Source organism: Protopterus annectens, chromosome 5.part1 (genome assembly GCF_019279795.1).
Source record: "Protopterus annectens isolate FY-2018-M chromosome 5.part1, PAN1.0, whole genome shotgun sequence".
Lineage (NCBI taxonomy): Eukaryota > Metazoa > Chordata > Ceratodontiformes > Protopteridae > Protopterus > Protopterus annectens.
The window spans coordinates 305,422,807-305,450,598 of NC_056736.1; the positions used below are offsets into that span (position 1 = coordinate 305,422,807).

The 27,792-nt window shown below is 39.3% G+C and overlaps 1 protein-coding gene across 2 annotated transcripts in view; it reads left to right on the forward strand.

The window, feature by feature from the left end:
* Nucleotides 1–582: 582 nt before the first annotated feature.
* Nucleotides 583–27,792, forward strand: part of UGGT2 (UDP-glucose glycoprotein glucosyltransferase 2) — a 4,352,373-nt gene continuing 4,325,163 nt past the window's right edge. For both annotated transcript variants that reach the window (XM_044072987.1, XM_044072988.1), the window contains exon 1: nt 583–629. In XM_044072987.1, coding sequence (XP_043928922.1) covers nt 606–629 — 24 coding nt within the window. In that variant the 5' untranslated portion in view covers nt 583–605. The remainder of the gene's footprint in view (nt 630–27,792) is intronic.

Below are 27,792 nucleotides of genomic sequence, written 5' to 3' on the forward strand. Positions count from 1 at the left end.
CGTGGAACATAAACTTTTCAAGACCCCAAAGGAAGTCCGTTCCTCATAATGAGACACACTTGAAACGTATGCATGCGAATTAATTTCATGAACTGCTGCATTGCTCTCTTTTGTAAAACTGATTTGTTTCAACAGAACAAGCAGTGCGTGGCGGACTATTATTCCCTATAAAATTTCAAAAATAGAAACAGCTTTACTGAGTATAAGCAATAAATTCCCCCAAGGCAGCCAGGAAAATGAATACATAACGTTTAACCAAACCAAGTAAAAGATCTATAAAGGAAATAATGCCAACTACTAGTTACAACATATATTGCCATCAGTAAAATACTACAGTTCCTGATCCCGATTTAAACATATACCATTAAGCAATATTATTTTTGCTAAAAATACTGTTTATAAATACAAGACCAAAGCCGAAAAAAAAAATGTTGACTTTCCCAATACATCGCTCGATGAAATCCCAAACGCTTTAGCACACATTCCCTTCAGTTTTGCTTCTACGTGTGGTTGGTTGGCAGGGACAACGCGTTCACATCACGTGGAAAGCAGATAAACTAACGCGACTGGTTTACACATTTTCTTAATCCAAATAAGGACAGAACATGGCTGCTGCCACTCGGTTAATAGTAAGTAGCATCTAACGGACCATAAGCGAAAGTTAACTCGTACTAAGCAACAGATGAGATTATCAGTTACATATGTAGGAAAAGTTCTGACCTGTATTTTTTTCTTGAGGATAATATGGTTTAGCATCTTTGAAAGGATTAAGGACTGCATTGGCACTTTAAGATACTTGCTGAATTTTTTTTACCATCAAAGTTAAATGTTGGTGTAATTTTAGTTATTTACTTTGACTATTAACTATGTTAGTTTGCAGTCTGTGGCAGACGAGGATTTTTAGGTGAAAAAGACTACTTATTTATTTCAGACCTGTTCATGCATTTGTCCGCTGATGCTGAAGTTGGGAAGTGTCATTTTCAGTGTCCTCCTTTATTCCTTTTGGGAAAATAACATATCGTGATTTTTCAAGCACGGGTGTATGTGTCTTTGTAGGCATAAAATATGTGTGTGTGTTTTTTTAAATATACCTACACATACATTATATATGTGTGTGTGTACATATATATATTTATATATAGATATATATATATATTTTGAATGATAGGTTTTGCATTAGCATGCATTTTCTGAAGAATACTAAATTGAAAGTCAAATTTATGTCATTGTTTAGTGACTTCAGTCCTCATACATTAATCCCTTTACATACAAATACGTTTTTTTATTTACACATGCGTATACAGATATGTTCAATATATGTGTGTGTATAACAGCTTGCAACGTATCAGGTTTGTCTTTTATTATGTATTTGTACATTACTCTTGTAGTTTATCAATAATACACACTTATAGTGCTGTGTAAGCAAATTGATGGAAGAGGTGACAGATACTAGCCATTTGCCAATTTAAGATTATATTGTACCGTTTTAGAGAATTAACCCCCTTTGTGGTTGTTCAGACTGGCCTTGTGGTGGAAGAATTGAACTGAAACATATTGGTGCTGTTATTAATCCACCACCTGGTATTGTAAACATTGGATCTAGGTGATTTGATCACATAAACTAATGTTAATGTGATACCCCAACCCCTTGTAAAGATGGAAACAAAGGGGTTTGATGAGGATGACTGGTCTCTATTTTCTTAAGTTTTTCTGTGCCTGTCTACTAATTAACCGACTGGCTAGAAAGACTGGTCCAAATCCAGAGCCTCATTCATGTCCGATGACAGCACCATAGCTTGACTAAATTGGATCTATCTCCTCAGTGAGATGTCTAACAATGGCATAGCTTTTAAACAATAGCATGTCTGTTAACAGGTTATATCAATCGCCAGTTATCGGTGGCAAAGACCATAAAGGGCAGTCTTGAAATATTGGCACTGCTTAGCTGCTCAGCAGTTGTGTGTAAGCTATCAGTGCAACCCCTCATTACCTCCTGAAGGCCATTGATCGGGAAGGAGGAAGTTAGAATGGCTTCACCAGCTAGACTAATTAACCGGCGTGTTAATATCAAGAATGCACAAATTTTGTTTATGTTGAAAAAAGTTGAAGGGGCACCACCAAAGTGTAGATGTTTCCAAAATATCTTAACTGTCTTGAAACACTGCTAAAACACTGTTAATGAGTTGTGTACATCTAAGTTTTTGATTCCTGCTTATGGTTGCAACACTCAGGTTCAGATTCAATAAAGCCTACAGTAAGTGTCCATGATATGTATTCTGTAAAATTCTTTTCACAGTTTTTATGCTTTCTAGTCACTCAAAGATTACACTGAGTGTAAAAGTAGTCTACACTTTGTGGTAACCTTTATGAATCCCTGTCAGTATTTAAAGCTGCAAGAATATCAGTAGAAGTACTACAATTAGGAGGAAGAAGGTATGAGTTATGTCTGTTCACTCAGAACAGTGTACACTTAGTGTAGGCTTTATTGAATCTGCCCCTCGGTGTTTCTTGAACATGGGCCAGAATTGGCAGAAAAATAGTGCACTTTTAGAATACTCTGCAAGGAGACCCTATTATAATGAGTTTCAGAGTTTCATAACAGACTTTTGCTCTGCATCTTTTAAAGCTCTTATGATCAGGTCTCGTACTGCAGCACACGTCAGCCTTGGAAACACTTTAACAGATTTCAGCAGTGTAATATACTTTGCAGTGCATGCAAGTAAACCAAAGTGTGGCAGAATGAAGTGTTTTAACAGCTTTAAAGGTCTTGGTTGATTAGAAATACTTCACTTAGGGAAGCTGTCTGCCTGAGAGTACCAAAGCACCTTCAGGTGGTATACTTCTTTCCTCTGCAACAATGTGTGTGTGTGTGTGTGTGTGTGTGTGTGTGTGTGTGTGTGTGTGTGTGTGTGTGTGTGTTGGAGCACATGAAGTTGTAAGTACTACAAAGCATTACAATCACTATGCTCTAGACGTAAATGTCTTGACATCCATGTCTCAAACACATAAGTTGTTTATGATTGAAAGCCCTATCATAATCCTCTCTCTGTTACATTTGTTAAGAAGTTTGATATGATTTATTTTTATTTTTATTTTATTTTACATTTGTTTACAGGGAAAGTCCGACATTTATTTTTATTTTATTTTACATTTGTTTACAGGGCAAGTCCGACTAGACACAGGTTCATTTTCAGTGAAGGCCCGGGAAGAAAAGCTCCAAATAACATAAAGTACATGAAAGACTGTTGTAAGTCTGTAAAAGTTAGTTTGTTAAAGTCTGTAAGGCCATGGAACGTATCATCATGGAACTCATAGACAAAGATATTGGTAACCTCCAAACTCTGGACCCCTCCCAGTTCAGGTGTGTGAAAGGCAGATCATGCCTCCTGAACCTGAACCTGAACGACTTCTTTGAGGCAGGCACGAAAGCCGAAGACGAGGGTAAGGTGGTTCACACAGCCTGTTTTGACCTCGGCAAGGCTTTTGACACCATCCCCCATTCTGGAATTATAGCTAAACTAGGTATAAATCCCTATGTCACAAGATGGGTTGCCAACTGGCTCACTGACAGAACCCACACTGTAAAAGTTGCAGACTCCAAATCTGACTTCAAACCAGTGACAAGTGGAGTAACACAGGGTTCAGTCCTGGGACCTCTCCTGTTTGGTATCTACTTCTCTGAAGTACAGGCTAACACAGAAGGCCTTTGGCTAACAAAGTTCACAGATGACTGCAAACTAGGAGCCATAGTCAAATCCCCAAATGATGTGGACATCCTACAGAAGGGCCTCACTGAGACAGATGCCTGGTGTCAGAGCCATGTCCTCAAGCTCGATGCCAAAATGTGTGTTGTCATCCCCTTTGGCAAAAACTCTGTACCCATGAACTACCACATAGGCGGCAGTCTACTTAACGCCGAATGCATGATAAGAGACCTTGGGACCCAGGTGGACGGTAGTCTTTCCTTTGATAATCACATCGCCACAGTAGTCAGGAAATCCTTCTACGTGGCACACCTCATGACAAAAGGGTTCTCATCCAGGAAAAAAGAGGTCATTGTTCCCCTCTACTTGACACTCATTAGACCCATTATAGAGTACAACGCCCCATTTGGAATGTGCTTCACAAGACATCTGCAGCAGCTGGAAAGGCCACAGAAGTACCTCACAAAGAGGATTACTGGCCTCAAACAGATGCCCTACACTGACCATCTCAAAAAACTCTAGCTTTACTCTGTAGCATATCGCCTACTCCAAGGTGATCTCTGCCTAACATATGAAGCTATGTCAAACCCAGAGCTGTTGGACATGCTACACCTAGAGAAATCCTAATCCCTCCAAGCTGCACGCTGTAGGGACCTAAACCTTGTCACCACAATAAACAGGACATGCTATAGGGATAGATTCCTGTCCCAGAGACTTCCCATACTCTGGAACAAGCTACCCATCTATGTCAATCAAAGTCTCTCAGCACTCTTCAGGAAAAATCTTGATGAATGGATGGGAAATAGGAAATACACCCTGGGCATCACTTCTGTGGCTCTGCTCAACAGGGGCACAGGAAAATAACTTTCTTGGGTGGTGCAAGCCAGGGAACCTTGTTGGCTAGGCTTACTTGGGCCCTTGGGCCGATAGCCTAGTACCTACCTATGAACCTGTGACAATATGAGCAAGCATATAAGAATACATATGAGCTCATTTAAGAGAATACATAGGAACACATATACAACTATAGTACATTGTACATGATCATGATTGCAAAATAGAAAATCACACTTGTTTTTTCTTCTAATAGAAGTTAGGTACTTGTTCTGTAAAGTACATATTATTGAATTTGAAAAGCACATATCCTCGGATAAACAAGTATACTAGGAGGTTGCAGGTGATCCTTAATGGACTCCTTTCAACAGTGCAGTGGGGTGGATGAGCCAGGGGTGTAACATGAGCAAAGCCAGTTGTTTGCATAGTGGGTTTTTAGGAGTTTTTTAAAATTGAATAATAGAGGCGGTGGAGGTAATTTGGCTTGGGAATGAATTCCAGGTTCTGGCAATAGTGCAAGCAGAGAGTGATTTACCAGCATCATTTTTGTGTTTGACATTTAAGAGGTTTTGGTTACTATATCTTAAGGTACTAGTGGTGGTGTAGGGCTGGATTAGATACTGAAGTGCTGGGGTTTTGTCAGGAAGATGGTAGAGCTTGTGTGCTATTGAGAGTTGATTGAGTAGGAATAGTTGAGTTAACTCAATCCAGCTGAGCTGCTTGAGGGAATGACAGTGGTGGGATCTATGAGAGGCATCAGTTGCAAACTTGGCTATCTTGTAATAGCAAGATTCTATTTTGTTTAGTTTGGTGCGGTTAAGATTAGTCATGATGGGGGATTTTGGAGGTAATTTGGCTTGGGAATGAATTCCAGGTTCTGGCAATAGTGCAAGCAAAGAGTGATTTACCAGCATCATTTTTGTGTTTGACATTTAAGAGGTTCTGGTTACTATATCTTAAGGTACTAGTGGTGGTGTAGGGCTGGATTAGATACTGAAGTGCTGGGGTTTTGTCAGGAAGATGGTAGAGCTTGTGTGCTATTGAGAGTTGATTGAGTAGGAATAGTTGAGTTAACTCAATCCAGCTGAGCTGCTTGAGGGAATGACAGTGGTGGGATCTATGAGAGGCATCAGTTGCAAACTTGGCTATCTTGTTATAGCAAGATTCTATTTTGTTTAGTTTGGTTCTGTTAAGATTAGTCATGATGGGGGATGCATAAAGGAGGATGGATAATAGATGAGTTCTTGCAATAGTGGCTTTGGTATGTTTAATGATGAACTGTCTGCTCCTGTAAAGGAGACCATACTTTTTGTTAACTTTCTTGATTATTTGTGCTATGTGTATGTTGAATTTTAGATGGTCTATTTCAACGCCTAGCAGTTTTGTGTGTGTAGTTGGAGAGATTTGGGTATTATCTTTGGATTTTATGGTAAATTCATTGTTTAGAGGAGGAGATCTACCAGGGCTGAAGAGAATAAGTTTTTTTTTTTTTTTTTTTTTTTTGGGATTAAGAATAAGTTTGATGTTGGTAAACCATGCTTCAGCTAAAGTTAAGTTATTTTGAGTTAGGGTTTGTAGCTCATGTAGGGTGGGGGAGGCGCATATAATATAATGGTGGTGTCATCTGTGTATTGCACAAGTGAGGCAGAGAGGGAGGATGAAGCTTTCTGGTTTGTAAATAGGGAGAAAAGCAAAGGACTGAGGATAGATCCCTGAGGGACACCTATGGATATTGGTAATAGGGTGGACAGTTGGTCTTGCCATAGGACTGCATGCTGACGGCCTGATAAGTAGCAATTGAAATGTGATATAGTGGAGGAACTTATGTTAAGGGTAGGTAGAGTTTTGAGAAGCATATTATGGTTAACCATATCAAAGGCTTTAGATAAATATAAGAATATGGAGGATACAAATAGTCCCTTGTTCCTGTGGTGATTGACTATGTTGGTAAACGAGAGTAATGCTGTGGTTGTGCTATGGGAAGATCTAAAGCCATGCTGAAATTTGGATAGTAGATTGTTATTTAGGAGGTACTGCATTAGTTGAGTATGAACTACTCTCTGTAGTATTTTTGATAATGGAGATAGAATCGTGATTGGGCGATAGTTGGTGTGCTCAAGGGAGTTATCTCCTTTGTGGAGTGGAATAATATGTGATATTTTCCATGAGTCAGGAACTTTACATTCTGATATTGACCTATTTATGAGAATGGACACAGGATAGGCTATAGCCTCTGCTATCTGAAGGAAGTCTGCTGGAAGATTATTGGCTGCCAGTGTGGTTGGTTTAAGTTTTTTGAGGAGCTTGGCTATTACCTTAGTGGGCACTGGGAGTAGAGAAAAGCTGGGGGAATAGTTTTGTGAACTGGGGTGGGTAGGGTAGCTGTTGGTATGGGGCTATTAGTACTATTTTGGGAGTTGGTAAGGACTTGGACCATTTTGGTAAAGTATTTGTTAAATTGAGTGGGGATGTTTTCATGGTTATTTGGTAATACAGGGGTATGGGTAGTGAATTTCCCTAGGTGCAATAAACTGTTTATTGTGGCCCAGAATGTTTGAGGGTTGTGAGCATATTTTTCCTGCTTGGATTTATAGTAATTTGTTTTGTCAAGTTTAATTTGTCTTTTGGCTTTGTTGCAGAGTTCCAGATAGTTTTGTCTCAAGGTAGTGGTTTTGGATTTCTGTAACCAGGCTTCGTCCCTTTCCTTCATTATAGTTTTGGTATCTTTTGCTAGCCAGGGGCATAGTTAGTTTTGACTCTGATGGTTCGGGAGGGTGCATGACCGTTTAATATTTTTTGGAAGGTTGAGTTAAAGTATTGCACAGCATCATCTAGGTGTAGTTGTTTTAGAGGAGTGCATTTGCAACATTTTAGTGAATTTATTAGGTCATTAGCTCTGCAGAAATTTTTGCGTACTACTCTGAGGATGGATTGATTAATGTGGTGGGATCTGTTCCTAATTAGGTAAGTTGCTTGATTTGCTTGATGGTCGCTTAGGCTGTCAGGAAGACAGCCTGATTGATTTGCGAAAGTGGGGTCAGATAGCAGAATCCAGTCCAAAATGGCTGGCGTTTGGATGTCTTGTCATTTCTAGTGGGGGTAGATATAATTTGGGGAAATCCATGAAGGTTAATGTTGGTAGCGGGATTGTGGCTGGATCAGTCAGACCAGTGAATATTGAAGTCACCTAATAGTATGGTTTCTTGTGGGAGGGAGGTTGACATTAGTTTAGCAGGCTTTCCATTATAGTAATATTATTGCCTGGTGGAATCTGCAATAATTATATGTTTGTTGGAATTTAGTTTTAATTTGGCAAGAATTAGCTCTATGTCTTTGAAGTCTTGGGAATTGCACTGAAACTGTTGTATAGTGAGATGGTTTTGGAATAATATTGCTATGCCTCCTCCCTTCTTCCCTATCCAATCTCGATGTATAATGTTGTAGCCAGGGGCAGTAATCTCATTATTGTGGTGTTTGGGTTTTAGCCAAGTTTCAGTTAATACAGCGATATCTGGTTTGTTTGGAGCTAAAAGGGCATGTAGGTCCTGAATTTTGTTAAGTATACTTCTTACATTTAAGTTTAAAAGGAGGGGAGATAGGTTTTGGGTATAGAGGATTTGGTTGATTTAAGTTTGTATTGGTTGATGTATTGGGTCCTGGATTAGAGTGCATGTCTCCACAGCAGGTGAGTTTTTGGAGAAGGTATAGATAGAGTTTAGTTATTTTGTGTATTATTTTAGTTTGTTTTGGTGAAGAGTGAGGGTTAGTTTTGTTTGTTGGCTTACTATATAAGTAGGAAAAAGGTTGGGAGGCGTTAAGGTCACATGGTGATATAGGGAAGTTTTTAGTTTTATGGAATTGGCTATGGATTCTGTCTGCCCGGGTGCTGATATAAAGTTGTGCGTGGTAGGAGGAGAAGATGGAAAGTATGAATAGAACAAAGATGGTTATTGGGTATAGTAATGCTTTTGGAAGTTGTGTACGATGTGGGCAGTTCATCTTATGTAGTATCTGAAGGAGTGGGAAGTGACTAGGAGTAATATCTAAAGCTGTAAAGGTTAGGTGTTGTATACGAGTGTAGTATTCAGGGTGTGGTGAAGGGAGTTGCTATGGGGATTGTAGGTGTGATGTGATTGGGTAATTGGGAGTGATAGTTGATTGGAGGGTGTGGTCAGTAACTATAAGATTAAGTGATATGGGGATGAGAATGGGAGTAGGGTAGGGGAGTGAACGGAGCAGGTTGAGCCGAAAGCAGTGATCCCAATTTTTCAAAGAAACAATCAGTCAGGCCAGTTACCACTGTAGCCCTTGTAAGTATTTCTTTAGCTAATACAAGTTTGTGGAACTTAGCCATTTGCTATATTTAGATTTGTATTTCTTTTCTTTGTAGCTTTATTGGTATTACTTTTTGCCCTTATTATCAATGGGGGAGGGGGGTTGCCCATGTATAGTATCAGACAAGTTCTCCTGATTTCTATTCACTTTACCCTGTAGTCTCGCTACCAACACAATGAAGGGAAAAAGGTCACACACTTTTAAGTGTGTAAACTACAACTATTTTGTTGGGGGAACTGAAACTGAGATGCTTATAGGGGAGCCCTTAGCTGTGTGCATGCCACTTAATGATTCCTTAACAAATAGTATTGCATGCCTACAGGTTTTTAGGGCGATACATACACTGTAATATAACTTGAGCAGTTTCCCAATGTTTTCTTTTGGGCAGTGCAGTGACAAAGTAACCACTAGTCAAGGGGTAGTCGGTGCTCACATTAAAGGGAACTGTAAAAGATAAAAATTTAACTGAAAAAACATCTAAATTAGTTAGGTCCAAATTAAATTAGCAAATCTGACATAAGGTAAGTCGGAGGGAGATTGGTTAAAATTATAGTGGCAGTGGCTAATATTTACAATATGCCACTCTGAAATCCCCTACCGAGTATTACAGTAGCTAGTAATATTTTTGTCTTGTAGGTTTAAACTCTACAGAACAGGCCAGTTCATAATAACCCATGATGGGTTATTACTATAAGAACATTGCATATACAGCTTTATGTGCCTTTTGACGTGGTTTGTTGTTAAAAATTCTGAGGACTTGATTTACAAATAAATAGTTAATTAGTTATATAAATAAGATTTGCATTAATCTGCATTTTCTGAAAGGTTAGAAAGCTTTATATGTAATGCCTAGGATTGCTTGCTAACTTGTCAGCACTCCTCAGTGTTCTGTCACAAAATCAAAAATTGTAGGTGGGACAGAGCATGTCATAATTGGGGAAATTCTTGAAAGCTAGAGATATGGAAACACTTGGAACTTGGTGTCCCAGGAAGGGTGGAGGTGGAAGCTGATTTTTACTATTGATTGCTTTGTTGCTTTATTTATGTGTGACTAGTGTAGTTCAGTAGTTCTGAGAGCTCTATGATATGTTACAGCATTGTCAGGTAGAAGTTCTTTGGAAATGAAATAAATTGTCTCAATACACAACAGGAACACTCATATCCTTTATGCTTCTGACTTGGTCTTAACTGTGCCTTTGTTTGATTTTTTCTTACCAGTTACTGCCATGTTTAGAGGAACACTAAAATTTGTGCCAGAGCAGATGGTGTATTTCACTATGAGTAGTACAAGACTAGAAAGGTAGAGGATTTGTAGGTGCCCTTATTATAAAATTATATTTCTGTTCAGTTTAGGGAGATGGTGCAGACAAATGACTACTTGTGTGTCATGGTCTGTTACACAGTAGTAAGGTGCATTTTGCTTCATTTTATTTCAGCAAAACATGGAAATCTGTAAAGACATTTAATTTATTTTAGATTTAAAATATGGGGTTACGGCACTTATGGAATCAAGATTGAGCAAGTTAATTCAGAAAGATTCTGGCTTTGTTTAAGAGCTTTGCTTGGTGATTTATAGTATAATTTTATTCATTTTTGGAGCACCTCATCTGGTTGAAGTCTACAGCTTAAGCTGATAGATAAATGGGGATATTTGGGAATGGGAACTTATTTTGTTGTATATCTTTTATTTCATCTTTTCTGTCTTACATCATGTAGAACATTTGAAAGTTTCTAGGCATTTATTTTTGAACACTGGATTGATTCTGTATTGCGTTTGTGACTATGCTGTGAATATTATTTCTGATTTAGCTGAACAGAAATGATTAATTAAAATGTATAGTGTTACCAAAACTTGATAAACTAGTTTTTCAGAGGTATCCCCTTATAAAATGGGAATAGCCTTTTTGGGTGGATAAAGCCAATGCTTTACTTAGGTTCATAGGTAGGTTCTAGGCTATTGGCCCTAGGGCCTATATAAGCCTAGCCAAACAGTAGCCTGGCTTTTGCCACCCAAGAAAATTATTTTCCTGTGCCCCTGTCAAGCAGAGCCACAGAAGTGATCCCCGGGGTGAATTTCCTATCTCCAATCCAATCATCAAGGTTTTTCTTGAAGAGTGCTAATGAGGAGCTTTGTTTGATATAGATAGGTAGTTCCAGAGTATGGGAAGTCTCTGAGACAGGAATCCATCCCTCCAGCATGTTCTGTTTATTGTGGTGACAAGGTTTAGGTCCCTAGAGCATGTAGCTTGGAGGGATTGGGATTTCTTTACGTGGAGCATGTCCAACAGCTCTGGGTTTGACATAGCTTTGTATGTTAGGCAGAGATCGCCTCTGAGTAGGCGATATGCGACAGAGTAAAGCTGGAGTTTTTTTAGATGGTCTGAGAGGCATCTGTTTGAGGACGGTAATCCTCTTTGTGAGGTATTTCTGTGGCCGTTCCAGTTGTTGTAGATGTCTTGTGAGGTACATACCAAAAGGGGCGTTGTACTCTATAATGGGTCTAATGAGTGATGAGTAGAGGGGAACAATGCCCTCCTTTTTCCTGGATGAGAAATCTTTTATGATGAGGTGTGCCACATAGAAGGCTTTTCTGACTACTGTGGCGATGTGATTATCAAAGGAGAGGCTACTGTCCACCTCTGTCCCAAGGTCTCTTATCACACTTTCGGTGTTAAGTAGACTACCGCCTATGTGGTAGTTCATGGGTACAGAGTTTTTACCAAAAGGGATGACAATGCACTTTTTGGCATTGAGCTTGAGGCCATGGCTTTGACACCAGGCATCTGTCTCAGTAAGGCCCTTTTGTAGGATGTCCACATCATTAGGAGATTTGATTATGGCTCCTAGTTTGCAGTCATCTGCAAACTTTGTTAGCCAAAGACCTTCTGTGTTAGCCTGTACTTCAGAGAAGTAGATACCAAACAGGAGAGGACCTAGGACTGAACCCTGTGGTACTCCACTTGTCACTGGTCTGAAGTTGGATTTAGAGTCTGCTACTTTCACAGTGTGTGTTCGGTCAGTGAGCCAGTTGGCAACCCATCTTGTGACATAGAGATTTATACCTAGTTTAGTGAGTTTGTCTATAATTCCAGAGTGGGTGATGGTGTCGAAAGCCTTGGCGAGATCTAGATAGGCTGTATGTACCACCTTACCCTCATCTACAGCTTTGGTGACCGCTTCAAAGAAGTATATCAGGTTTAGGAAACATGATCTGCCTTTTACAAACCCAAACTGGGTAGGGTGCAGAGTTTGGAGATTACCAATGTCATTGTTTATAAGTTCCATGATGATACGCTCCATAGCCTTGCAGACCAGGCTCGTCAGGCTAATGGGGTGGTAGTTCCCAGGGTCCATGGTGGCTCCCCCTTTGTGGAGTGGGATAACTGTTGCTGTGCACCATTCAGTGGGCACAAAGCCTGAGGTGAGGCTATGATTGAACATGGTACATAGGTGGGGTGCCAGTTCGTTCTGTAGTTCATGTAGAACGCAACCTGGGATGTTGACAGGTCCCATGGATGCTGTGTTCTTGGCTTTGGAGAGTGTGTTTTTTACCTGTGCAGCCGTGATTACAGGTACTTTGCATTCTTCCGGTATAGAGATGGGCCCTTTAGAGGATGAGAGAGGGGTAAAGTTAGCACTGAACCTATCTGCCAGGATGTTGGCAATATCAGTTGGTTCTGTATATTTAGTGCCATTGTGCTGTAACTCAGAGCAGATCTGAGTGTTGTCATTGAGATTCTTGACATAGCTATAGAATGCTTTGTGGTTGTCTTTAGAATCAGTGACAATTTTGTTTTCATAACTAGCTTTGGAGGATTTTATGAGGGATCTCAGCTTCTTATTGAGGCTGACCATGGAGTTCATCCAATCATGGGATTTTACTCTTTTTTGCAACAGTTTCTTTCTTCTTTTGTAGAGTTTGTTTATAGCAGAGGACCACCAGATTGGCTTCGTTCTTTTGGAGGATAGCATCTTGGTTCTGTTAGGGATTGCATGATCCATGCTCTCGTGTAAGTGCTTATAAAGTGCAACTGTGTAGGATTCAGCAGTCGTATCTCTATTGTCCTTCAGCATGGGTGTTGTGAAGTTTGACACTTCTGTCTTAAGAAGCGTGAAGTTGGCTTTGGAGAAATTTTTTTACGGTGGTTTCTCTAATCGGAGGTGTGGCTGGGATGTGGATGTCTAGGGTGATTTGCTTGTGGTCAGAATTGACCAACAAGGAATTGACCTCTGATATGGAACACCAGTTGCCCATGTTGGTAATGACCAGGTCGAGGATATTGCTGCCCCTGGTGGGGGTGTGGATAAGTTGATCCAAGACATTGAAATTTATGAATTCCAGAAAATGTTGAGCACAAGAGTTGGTACATGAGTAGTTTTCCAAGTTAATGGTGGGGTAGTTGAAATCGCCCATTATTAGGGTGTTAGGTTGTACCCTAATATTTTCCAGTGTATCAAGAAATGAGGAGTGGGAATCCTGGGGCATGGTGGGGGATCTGTAGCAAGCTACAATTTGCATTGCTGTCTTGCCCAGAGTTAGTTGCATTTGGATAATCTCAGATGCATTATGCTGAGCAACTAGCCTGGAGGTGTGGGTATCCTTTATGAATATGGACATGCCTCCGCCTTTAGTGCTTCGGTCCAAGTTAGGTAGCCGAAAGGTGTGGTATGAATTATAGCCTGGTAATGCAGGGATGCTCTCTGGAGTCTTGAACTAGGTCTCTGTCACTGCACAGATGTTGATGTTCTCCATTTTAAGGAGTGCCTCGAGTGAGTGCATTTTTTGGTTTAGACTTCTAGCAATGAGTAGCATTACCCTCAGATTTTGCTTGCTTGTACCTGTTACGGAGGTGAATTTGTCATTTGAATCTTGCCTAAAAAAGGCACTATAGGGGTGGCAAGACCCTTAGCCAGTATCCGGAATCCCAAGGGCGACAGGTGCAGGCCATCTCTGGCAAAGCATTGTGGTTTGTCTATCATGTCATCCTAGGCAGACAGATACTGGATCCCCTTAGAATGACACCAGAAACTTAGCCAATTGTTGAAGTCAATCATTCTGTCCTTGTACTGTGGTATCATTCTGGGTGATGGCAGCATGCTACTCAGGGCTAGGGTCATACCTGCCTGGGCTACAAGATCAGAAAGCTCCTCCATGTCTCTTTTCATGCAGTCCAGGGAGGTACATCTCAGATCATTCACACCAACATGGACAATGACAGTGTCATATTTGTACTTATTGTGGAGTGACCTGAGTGCATGCATTATGTGGCGGATCCTGGCAGCTGACAGTAACTTTCTCCTTGTTTTGCCTGGTGAGTGGAACATCAGTGTGCCTGACTATAGAGTCACCTATGACTAGAGTGTTAGGTACGTTGTTATGCCTTATGGGCTGTGGTTGAGTGGCACACTGAGTTTGTGGGCTATGTGTCATTTGGGTTGTGTTGGGGGGTGGAGGTTGCTTGCGTTTCTGCTTTGGAGGTCCCTGTTGCTTGGGTAGATTTTTTTTTGAGAGCCTCCACAAATTTAGGTGTGTGTTTTGTGTTTCTATGTGTGTGTTTTGGTGGTGTAGGTTTTGAGGGACTATGTGATGTGTGTGGTGTGGTACAAGTGTTTACCTTCTCCTCTTGACTGTCTAGTCCAGTCTTGGGTGAAGAGAGCTTTGCTTCCAGTTTGGTTATATAAGTGCATCTCTCACAAGTTGTAGTGTTGGGTGGTAGGAGAGGGTTGTCTGTGTACATGAGGCAATTGCTGCATTGCCCCAAGATGCCCATATTCATCAGGTAGACAGGAGAAAACACTGGCAGCTGACCCTTAGACATGCCTGAATAGGTGCTTATGTATTAAGTACTAAAAACTGTTTTCCTCTTGACAAGTGAGGAAAGTTGAGTGCTGTAGTAATTTGTAGCTTATTTAGTGCTTACAATGAGTTCTGAACAAGTGCTGAGCTCAAAGAAACAGATTTGAGTACTGAAACTAGAAAACTGGCTAGTTCTAAGAAACAAAATTAAGCTAGAAGGCTTCCCTCCAACACAGAAAGGCTTGGGGGCTCAGAAGCTTACAAGCAGTCCTGAATACAGCAAATCTGTATCTGGACTAGACAACTTATAGGAAAGGCAGGAAACAAGCTTAGAACATTTTTTTTGTAAAGGGGAAAGGAGGAGCAAAAGCTAACTGGGTTGGCCTTCTCAAATGTTCTCCCTGGAATAGGTAGAATGAGGTGATGACACTAGACTGGGAGGAGTGTCCCAGATCAAATTTACAGAAGGGGTGGGCAACTGCAAATCCACCAAGTATAAAAAACAGGATACCAAAAGGGAGGGAAACAAAAATCAGAACAAACAAACCCAACCAGATGCTTAACAATTGTAAAAAATTCCACTTAATACCTCACACACAATGAGGAAAATAAAAGTGCTATAAATAACTCAGAAATAAGCAAAAAACAGGATACTTAATGTTATATATCTCAGATTCGTTAGCTCAGAGCCCTTCCTCCTACTTCCTCCGATTAGCTCAGTGTCACTGTGAAATGGCAGAAATAGTCAAAGTTGAAACCTGAAACAACTTTAAAAAAAGCTTGAAAGAACCAATGAGGTGCTTATTCCAAGGCGTAGTCCAGGCAACCCCAGTCAGCCAATGAGCACAAACAATTCACTCACTGAAATGCTATACTGGCCCTGGCTAAGCTATGATGACCTGGGACATGTGCTCAGACACACAACCTCTACTAACAAATTATGTTAGTTACATGGAAAGAAGGTGGATGGTTGTTTCTGTAGACAGTGTGTAGTGCTCAAATGTTCCTGGTTTTCCTGTACCATCTGTGGCTGATTTTACCTCCCAGTTTAGATTTTTATTACTCTCATCAGATAAAGTGGACTCTGAGTCTAAAATGTGTATCTTTTACTTTAGTTCAAATATATTAAGTAAGATTAATAAATTTGCATGTCTCTTTGCTGTATACTAATCAGCCTTTAACTGTTTCTTGATTTTATATCATCCGCAATTGATGCAGTTGTGGAGAGAAAAACTGTGTAGTGGGTAGGTGTGTTTTCTGTCGTGTGCAGCATATCTCACTATAGATAGACACAGAATGTTGCACAAGCGTTCAGGCTGTCAGTGACAGGCGTATTCAGGGTGGTATATCCATAGGCATTTTCTAAAACCTACTGTCAACAATAGCATCAGTTTTTAGTATTTTAAACAGCAAATTGAAGACTTCCAAAAATGAATGACATGTTTAGATTTAAGAACCTGCCCATAATAATCCAAGTATTTTAATTAACAACTGAGAAATCAATCTTTTCTCTTTTCTGTACTCAAAAGTTGTACTGTTTGAGACTTTCTTGTCAGGATAAATGCTTCTCTATCACAATTATGTGGCTGTCTGGGTACACCTAAAATCTATTTACTCAGTTTAATATTAATTAGTAATGCATTGAAAGCCACATTTTATATGAAAGAAAACTATTAAAATAAAGTAGACATTTTAAAAATGTAATAGCTACTCTTATTTTGCCTAAAGCAGTATATTATCATATACAGTTATATTAGAGTAAACTGTAACAAAATGTATTTATATGTACCTTTTTGGTTTAAATGTTATCATTCTCTTACTAACAATGGAATTAAAACAAAATAATAACATTACACATATGTATGTGTATGTATGTGTGTGTGTGTGTGTGATATATATATATATATATATATATATATATATATATATATAAACTGTTCTACACAAAATTCGTGATAATCTTTAATGCTTAGCATACATTGCTTATGAAAGCTTTATATAATCGTTCATTTTCTGACAATTGTAGAACATGTGACTTATTGGCTGCAGACTTGTTAAATATTTTTGGACTTGTAAATTTGATGTAAAGCTGGGCAATTTTACAACAAAAAGTGCATGTGCATCTTTTAATTCAGTTTTTATATTTAAGCATTTTGCAGTTTTTGCATATAACTCCTTCAAATATTAAAATATTGGAAATAAGGTCACGTATTGTTATCCTTGCATTATTGAAGTAATACATAACCAAGAATTGGTGTAATTTATCTGCTCTTAACTGGTCAGAAGTTTCCCACTTGGTAATTAGATACTGTGGAGCTTCTAATATAACTTAAAAAGATAAACCTGAGCCTAAAAAGGCAATCAGAGTTTGGACCATTGTATTAATCATTCTATCCTGAAGTTTTAAACCCTGTGTATGCTTGTTTACAATTTCTTCCATCCACAATCCCTTTTTCCCATTTTGCACATAAGGTAGGGGTGCTACTTCAACAATGACAGTTTATCTAGAGCCAAGGTTTACACCGCAGGTGGCTAGCCCTGTCATGGTTGTTTTTCCACACCTCACTTTTGTACGTGCACTCATACCTGTGGCCAGCTTAGAGTAACCATCCACCTACTGCATATCTTTGGAATGTGGAAGGAAATTCACACTATCACAGGGAGGACATGCAGACTCCACACAGAAGGCACCCCTGCCAAGAAACAAACTAGCAAACCTCTTGCTGTAAGGCAACAGTGCTAAACACTGTGCCATTTGTATGTCATTTATTTTTGTTGTTTAACTTTTATCATCTACCTACATGTTCTTGATCTCAATACACCAACAAAAATGAGAGTATGATTAATTGTCGTTTGAAATTATGAGTCAGGACAAGTAAATGCACAGAGATCAAACAGTGTTTTTGTATGTGTGTGTATGTGTGTGTATATATATATATATATATATATATGTATGTGTGTGTGTGTGTATATATATATATATATATATATATATATATATAGATATATAGATATATAGATATATAGATATATATATATATATATATATATATATATATATAGATACACACATACACACACACATATATAATAGTGTTTACATTTGGTTGTTTTGTTATTTTATGGTTTGTCTGACTATTTTTTTTAAATATGCTTTATTAATTTTTTTTTATTAATTTTGTGATGAGGTGTGCCACATAGAAGGATTTCCTGACTTCTGTGGCGATGTGATTATCAAAGGAGAGACTACTGTCCACCTGGGTCCCAAGGTCTCTTATCACACATTTGGTGTTAAGTAGACTGCCGTTTACATGGTAGTTCATGGATACAGAGTTTTTACCAAAGGGGATGACAATGCACGTTTTGGCATTGAGCTTGAGGCCAAGCCTCTGACACCAGGCATCTGTCTCAGTGAGGCCCCTCTGTAGGATTTCCACTTCATTTGGGGACTCTACTATGGCTCCTAGTTTGCAGTCATCTGTGAACTTCGTTAGCCAGAGGCCTTTTGTGTTAGCCTGTACTTCAGAGAAGTAGATACCAAACAGGAAAGGTCCCAGGACTGAACCCTGTGGTATTCCACTTGTCACTGGTTTGAAGTCAGATTTGGAGTCTGCAACTTTTACAGTATGGGTTCTGTCAGTGAGCCAGTTGACAACCCATCTTGTGACGTAGGGATGTATACCTATTTTAGTGAGTTTAGCTATAATTCCAGAATGGGGGATGGTGTCAAAAGCCTTGGCGAGGTCAAGATAGGCTGTGTGAACCACCTTACCCTCGTCTACGGCTTTGGTGACTGCCTCAAAGAAGTCGATCAGGTTCAGAAGGCATGATCTGCCTTTCACAAACCTGAACTGGGTGGGGGCCAGAGTTGGAGGTTACCAATGTCTTTGTTTATAAGTTCCATTATGATACGTTCCATGGCCTTGCAGACCAGGCACGTCAGGCTAATACGTGGTTATAAACCTTTTGAAGATAGTAAAGCATGTGAGAGGGTTAAGTCAGATGGACAAAGGAGTAGACGTCCATTTGTTTCATGTAAAGAAAACATAAGAAAGACTGCCCATAATAATTGTTATAGTAATGTAGCTTATTGTATGACTTTAGTACTGACAAATTGGCATATTTTATCTTCTGATCCTACTCTACGTGAGCTTGTCAGTGCAGTTCCAAATTTTGTTTGTAAAAATAAAAAGTCATTGAAAAGACAGCTCTGTTTTCGTAATACAAGTAAGCTAAGGCAACCTAGTATTAGAACAACTAGTTTTGGCACCTCTATCTGTGGCAAATGTACTTTTTGTAAATATATTTATGTATCTAATACATTTATTCAACCACACAATGGTAATCATCATGTTTTCAAAGTTAAAGCTAATTGTAACACTAAAAACTTAGTTTACCTAGCACAGTATGTGACTTGTTAACTTTTATATAGGGAAAACTAATAAGCGACTTAAGGAACGAATTAGAGACCATAATTACTGTGCTAATAAGGGCCATCATTATAGTGCCTTAGCCAAACACATTCTAGAGAAATGCACTGACCATTGGTTCAAGTTTATGGCAATAGAAGTAATCTATGAAAGTTTTAGGTTGGATGATATAAAGAACATTACAGATGGGAAAGAACTAAGATGGATTCTCAAATTATCAGCACATAGAGGTGCAGGCTTGAATGAATCAGTACCTCTTAAGCCAGTTCTGAAAGAAAGAAAGCTTTTTAAATAGGTATCTTGCTGTGTGTGCTTTTATGGCAATAGCCCTCTATGGTTCCTGCCTTAAAAGAAAGTTGTGCCTTTAAAATTCTTATGGCTATTGTATTTGCATTTTTTTTTATTGGTAGATATTTAATTGATTGTATTTTAAATATTTGGGGCGGCCACAGTGGTGCAGCGGTTAGTGTTGCTGCCTCACTACAAGAGGTTCTCCAGTTCGATCATCGGCTGGGGTGCCTTCTGTCCGGAGTCTGCATGTCCTCCCTGTGGTTGCATGAGTTTCCTCTGGGTGCTCCGGTTTTCTCCCACATCCCAGAGACATGCTATAGGTGGATTGGACACTCTGAATTGGTCCTAGGCGTTAGTGCATGCGTGAGTGTGCCTTCTGTGGAAGGTTGGGCGCCGGGCTGGCAAATCGGCATCGTAAAACTCCACTGCCAGTCATGAGCAGAGGGGTGATCTGCTGTGGCAACCCCTAACCATGAACAGCAGAAAGAAGAAGAAGACTTTTTTTTTTTTAATAGCATTAAACAGTCATTCAGTCAGACAGTAAATCAGTGCATAACTAAATACTGTTAAATTCAAGTAAAAAGTAACACAGGCAAAATGTAACAGGATAAGAGTCCTGTAATATATAGCATTTGACATGTAGGGAGGATTCCAAAAGACTTGCTGTCAGTGTAAGTGATTACTTAAACTGATACCAAATCATTTGGAATCGGACCACTGGTGTAAGTGATCACTTAAACTGATACTAGATCATTTGGAATCTGACCACTGGTGTAAGTTTGTTTATAGATAGGCCTTACATGGTAATAAGTCACTTATGCTGAGAGCAATTCTTTTTGAATTGGAGCCAACTTATACTGATGGCAACTATTTTGGAATCTGATCCATTGTGTAGTAACATGAAATTTTAATAAATTAACCTTGTTAATGTTTTATTTCCCAATTTTGATTTGTCTCCTCAGATGGATGTGCACTCACTCTTATATATTGGGCTTGTTGAGGGTGAGCCTATGGGCCTATTACTCCCATTTACCTTTACCTACCCTCCCACCCGAGAATGAGAGAAGAGATGAAGGAACCCAAGAAAGGAAAGGAAAGTGGTCAGTATAAGTGGACAACAACTAAATATTTTTTACTTCACCGAACACCACTTGTGCTGTTCATTGCTGTCCTGCCTCCCTATGGAGATGGAAATGCAGTTAAAAATGAGATGCATACTCGGACATGCAAAACAACATGCACTTTGAAAAGAAAAACATGTCTTGAAAAATCCCACACCATGTAATTATTAAATATGACATTAATAAATGTAAATATGTAAATGAGATATGGAGATGATAAACAACAGAAGACAGCCACAAGACAACCACAGACAGACTTTCTTATTTCTTACTAGACTGGATTATTGTTAAAAGTTACTTTTTTTATTATTCCTCCTGTACCAAATGCATGATTTCAAGAATGACTTTGAAGAGAACAAAAATAGCATTATGAAAATACTTTGAAACATTATACAGCACTACATGTTTTGTGTCTTCAGCTCATCTCAGACAAATGCAGAGACACACACATGCACACACATCACACACAACATGACACTTGCACACAGCATCTTAACACCACAAAAATAATAAATAACAAAAAAAAGTACAGAAAAGGAACAAGAGATGGTAAGGAACAGGTGGACAGTGAAGGATATGGAGAGTGATGGTGATATCCTGAAGGATAACAGAAATTTCAGTGCTTTAAAATTAAATTTTCATTTTTTTTTCTTTGCTTTTTTTCATTTTGTCAGTTTTTTTATCGTTTTGTGTTTTTTTCTTTATTTCATTGGAAATTAAATTTATTTTTGTTCAATTTATCCATATGTATTTTTTTTCGCCCAATCCATTGTTTTTCCAGCATGCCATCTATCCTGTTCTGGCCCAATTTCAAAATTAGAACTCAATGTGGCCCACTAACACATGTAACAATTTAATATATAGTTGTTTATCGATAGGATGATCACTTTTAGTGAGAAAACTGGGGGTATGTAAATCACTTCAGTGATGAACCTGACAGTAATTTTTTATCACTGGGGAAGAAGCCTTAAAGGAGAAACGTAAAGTAGAAGTTAGAGAGAAGTTCAGTATAGTTTGATAATTATTGTAACCATAGAAAGAAAGAAAAATTGTTTATTTGCAATTTTTTCTTTAAAAAGGCAAAAGACCGTACAGATACTATAGATGCTTCAGTTACCAAACTGAATAATTAAGCCAAGTATTTTGAAGTTGGGGAGCTGCTGGAATTATTAATAAAAGGCAATAGTTTGTAACAATCAAACAAGGGCATGCTGTTAAAAGAATTGGACTTCACGTTATCAAAAGCTGCAAGTAAGATTAAAATCAGTAGCAGATCTGATATAGCAAAGCTAAGTACCTGGCTGTATTTGATTCTGTAACCATCTGGATATACCAAGCTGATATAAGTACGCTTTTTGTACTTGATCTGTTTCAGTGATGGTTAACAAAACTGCACTGCATTTCTTTATTTATTTGCTTCATTGTTTATTTCTTGCCTCCGTCTGTCTGCAGTTTGCTTCTCAGGGTTAATTGAGTAGCTAGTTTCACAGTGGGGGGTTGCTTTGCATTCCGTGGAGTCAGCCCACCTAAGGTGTTTGCTACTAGCCAACACCTCTGTGTTTGCCTGAGGTCTATTTTCTCTGTTGTATTTCTGAGCTGATACAAGTATACTTTTTGCACTTGATCTGTTTCAGTGATAGTTAACAAAACTGTATTGCATTTATTTATTTGCTTCACTTTTATTGCTGGCCTTTGTCTGTCTGCATTTTCCTACCCTCCCACCTAAGTGTTGTTTTACTGTTAAACTTGGTGCCTTTGGAATTGTCCGCCCTGCTGTAAATTTGATTTTTGTTCACTACTCCCATTCCCATCTTATCTGCTCACTCAACTGAGTACAGTGAGATCATATGAGTTCTGTTAAATACATTTTTCAGGTCCCTTGAATATACTTTCTTTACATATACTCACAAATACCTTTGTACTTAAACATTTTATGCATACTTGTAAGTATATGTATGTATGTATGTATATATATATATATATATATATATATGTATATATATATATATATATATATATATATCTATGTTGAGATAGGGCACATCCATCTTTTATTTAACACTGAGATTTTAAGTTGGTCACCACAATACTTGTGTTTTACATTTTTTCAGGCTTCTTTCATTTTACTTTTTTAATCTACTTTTAAACTTCTACTCATTTAATTTCACCTAATGTTGCACACATAAGTATACATGTTTTTTAATATGTTTTTAAAATAGATTTGATAGCTGTGAATTTGCTTATTTGTTTATTTGCGTTTCCATTGACATCCTTGCAAAGAGGCTTGCAAAGGTTACAGAAAGTGGAGTATTTGCATAAATCTGGGTGTTTCCAATTGTCAATTTATCATATTAAGCAATTAAAGTGACTTTTGGGGGATATAAAGGATGCTACAGCTAGTTTTTTCTTTTCTTTGTTACATCTGAAGAAGTCTTGTGGACGAAAATGCCTTGTGAATATTTGCGTTTATGTACTAAATAAACTGCTGGTGCTTCCACTTTGGATTGTGTTTCGTGCTTTGGGTTTCACTACCTCTACTTGGTACCTTTGTGTGCTGCATCATATGAGAAGGACTACCCCCTTGCTGCTTTGATTTTGGACACTCCTCCCAGTCCCATCTCATCAGCTCCATCTACTGAGTACAGAGAGAGCATTTGGGAAGGCCACCCCCCTTAGTTTCTTAATCTTTGTCTATCTTCTGTTTCCTCCCACTCCACCTAAAAAAAATGTACACTTCATTCAGCTGCTTTTACTGTAAATTTGTTCTTCCTACTTTTATTACCTTATTTTTGCTTTGCTGCCTGCTGTTAAGTGTTCAAGTGCTTTTATTGTACTGCATTTATTACTGATTGTTAGTAGCCTGATTAAATTTATCTCTTATTCTAAGCATCTTAGTTTTGGTTTAGCACTTGGCCTTCATTCTGTACTTTACATTTAAGAAGGTTTTTGTGGTCTACACTTTTGTGGACAAACCATTATTAAAGCCTTATCTCCATAAGTCCACCTAAGTATTCGGATCATTATGTCTAGACAGCTCCGATCAGTTTCTCCTGGCATCCTGGTTAACATGGGCATACTGAAACAGTGTAGCAACTGCCTCATGTTCACTGACCACCCTCTTCTACTTGCAAGAAATGCATCTATATCAGTAGCCTGGAATCCATGCTCTCTCACACCACACTCAGTACTCCTTAGAAAGAGATTGCCAGCACAAACACCACACCGCTGACATCACATAACCAAGCACAACACACACCAACCTCTGCAGAGGTCCTCAGTAAAAACTTACCTAAACAACAGAGGCCTCCAGAACACACTCACAAACATTTCACACATAACACCAAACATATCACATACAGCAGACAGCACACCAGTGTCTCATAAGGGGTCTATGTTAAATGTTCAAACATCCAAAATGTCGAAGATTACATGGTTGAGACCAAATGTTCGACATTTGGATGTTCTAACGTAAAATAAAATAAAAAAGAAAACCCAGAAAAAAACACCCCCCCCTGCATCCCCCACACCCTCCCTACTTAAATATACCAACTCCAAGACCGCACTTCAGTGCAGAAAATTCTCCCTATCTGCACTGTATGGTGCAAATTCTCCCTATCTGCACTGTACGGTGCCGTTGCAAGTCTATCTTCGAGCACTCAAAATTTCGAACGTTTGGTCTCAACCATGTAACGTTTGAAATTTTGAGCGTTCGAAGATTTGACAGGTACCCCTCATAAACACAGCTCATATGGCAAAACAATAAACCAACACACTCCACAAGGTCTAATAATAAACCAAACATACTAGTCATTGGCAACTCATTTGTGAGATACACCGATGTCCCTCTCACCAGACTCAACAAGGAAAAAGTCACAGTGAGTTGTCTGTCTGGTTCCAGAATCCACCACATCGTGCACTTAAGTCTCTCCACAACAAGTACAAGTTTGACTCTGTCATTGTCCATGTTGGTGTGAATTACTTGAGATGTACCTCCGTGGACTATATGAAGAGAGTAATGATTGAGCTGTGTGTGTGTGTCCCAGGCAGGTATGACCCTAGCCCCAAGCAGCATCCTACCTTCATCAAGAATACCACAATACCAACAAAAATAATTGACTTCAACAAGTGGCTTAGTTTCTGGTGTCATTCCAAGGGGATCCAGTATCTATCTGCCTGCGATGGCATGGTTGACAGGCCTCAATGCTTTTGCCAGAGATGGCCTCCACCTGTCACCCCTGGGATTCCGGATCCTGGCCAGGGCTTTTGCCTCCTCCATTGTGCATTTTTTAGGCAATGTCCCAAAGACAAATCTTCCTACGTAAAAGATCCGTCAAAAAGCAAATTGAAGGTTTTGCTGCTTAACACTAGGAGCCAGCCTGAAAATGCACTCACTGGAGGCTGTCCTTGCACTGGAAGATGCCGGTGTTTGTGCTGTCACGGAAACTTGGTTCATGGCTGCAGACAGCACCCCTGCCTTGCCAGGCTATATCTCATTCCACATATTCTGACCCCAAAATGAGGTCTGGAAGACTAAGTGTGGTGGAGTCCCTATCTTCATTATGGACAGGCCCGCCTCCAGACTGGCTTGCCAGCATGATGCACTGGAACTACTCCAGGTGCAACTGACAGTTGCCAAAACACCCATCTAAGTTATAGCCAGCTATAGCTCCCCCCCTCCATGACTCAGGATACCCACTCCTCCTACCTGGATCTACTTGACTCCATCAAGGCACCCCCTATCGCAGTGATCCTTGGTGACTTCAACTATCCCAACATAGACTGGGTGAACTATTCCTGCACTAATGCACTCACCCAATGATTCCTTGACTTCATCAGTTCTAACGCACTAGACCAGCTCGTCTCATCCCCCACAAGGGGAGATAACATTTTGGACTTGCTTCTCACCAACATGGGTGACTGCTGCACCACTCCTACAGTATGTTCTTCCCTGGTGAGATCAGATCATCAGTCTGTCTCATTCAAAGTTTCTACCCCCCCCCCCCCCCAGCCATAATCGGGCTAAAAAACTTCTCAAAAGCTGATTACAACCTTCTAAGGGTGAGTATCATTAGCTTCACACCACTGTCCCCCCTCAGAGGATGCAGGCAACTATGCTGATCAATACGCTAGTGCAGTATACAAGCACCTGTACAACTGCATGGACTCAGCCATACCCAACAGAACTAAACTCTGCCCCTCAAGGAAACACAAGCCTGTTTGGTGGACATTATCAGCAGGCTTTACAATAAAAGGAAGAAACTGTTGACCAAGAGTAAAAAGGAAAAATTCAAAACTGCAAATAACTCTCTCCTTAATTTCAACAAGCAAATTAGATCACTAATGAAAACCTGCAAAGCCAGTTATGAATCGAAAGTAGCCTCCGAAACAAAGGGAAACCACAAAGCCACCTTCAGTTATGTCAGGAATCTCCATGGCAAAGTTCAGGTTTGTTCTGAATTAGTACTTAACAGTATCACTTGTACTTATCTTGTTGACTTAGCCAAACTGCTAGCAGACAGGTTCAGCACAAACTTCACCCCCTGTCCCCACTAAAGGCCCTTTCAGCATGCCCAGTACTTGACCTGCACCTCACATCTCCGTAGATCAAGTGTTAAAGGTCCTATCCAAGGCAAAGAACACAGCTTCCATGGGACATGATAGTATCCCAGGCTGTATTTTGCACCATCTCCAGCAAGAACAAGCTTTGCCGTTGAGCACCCTATTCAACCATAGCTTAAGTACAGGCTTCATTCCAGTAGAGTGGAGAACTGCCATTGTCATCCCCTTGCACAAAGGTGGTGCCACTACTGACCCTGGAACCTATTGCCTCATTAGGTTGACAAGTCTGACCTGTAAAGCCATGGAGCATATTGTTATGGATCTCATAAACAAGGACATAGGCAATATCCAAGCACTTGACCCCACCCAATTTGAATTCATCAAGGGCAGATCTTGCCTGTTGAACCTGGTTGACTTCTTTGAGACTGTCACCAAGGCCCTGGATGAGGGAAACTCTGATAAAGCTTACCTTGACTTGGCCGAGGCCTTTGACACAATCCCCCACTCGGGCATCCTTGAAAAGCTAACACAATTTGGTGTAAATCCCTGTCTCATCAGGTGGGTGGCCAACTGGCTCACTGACAGGACCCACAAGGTCAACATAGACACATCCACCTCCAGTAGCAGACCTGTCACTAGTGGAGTTCCCCAGAGATCTGTCCTGGGTCCCCTACTGTTTGGCATCTACTTCTCAAAAGTCTAGGCAAAGACAAAAGGCATGTGGCTGACCAAGTTTGCAGATGACTCTAAGTTGGGTGCTGTTACTGACTCCCCAAATTGTTAACATACTGTAAAAGGGTCTCACAGCAGCTAACGACTGATGCCAAAGTCGTGGCTTCAAGTTAAATGCAAAAAAATGTATCATCATACCATTCAGCAAAAACATGGCCCCTACTGCTTACCACATTAATGGCAACCCCCTAAGTATACAACCTTTGATGAGAGACTTGGGTACTTAGGTTGACAACAATCTCATATTCAACCATCATGTAGTGACAGTGGTCCGAAAAGCCTTTTACTTGGTACATCTAATAAGTAAAGGGATTGAACCCAGAAAAAACAAATCTCTTAAGAACCAGTTATGTTAAAAATTCAAGGGTAGACGGAATGCTGTACAATCTGATAGAATGTGTATATGTATGTATGTATATATATATATATGTATATATGTGTGTGTGTATATATATATATATATATATATATATATATATATGTATATATGTATATTTTAATATATTTAAGTAACTTAAGAACCAGTTATGTTACAAATTTGTGTGTGTGTGTGTATATATATATATATATATATATATATATATATATATATATGGCCTCTACTGAAAAGGGATATGTATCCAGCTAGATAAATAAAATTTAAATGTTGATACATTTTAGAATTTATATTTATGTTCATGTGATAGACCAGAATCAGTTTTAATTATGTACTTGGCAATCTTTGAGCTGCAATGTATGTTTTATAGTGTTGCTGATTTACACACTGATGTTAGTTTCTTCACTGCTTAGACAAGGCAATGAATGTGTTAAATTAGTTCAGTGATTAGTGTGCCTCATTGGCTGCTTGAATGTTTAAAGATGTGACTTGAGTTTTACTATTTTGGTCTGAGGAAGCGGATGTAATCCGTGAAAGTGCTTACCTTGTTGTGTTGCTATTAAAGAGTGCTGTGTTGGAACCAGTTTGCCTTTTTCTTCACTATTTTGCTGTT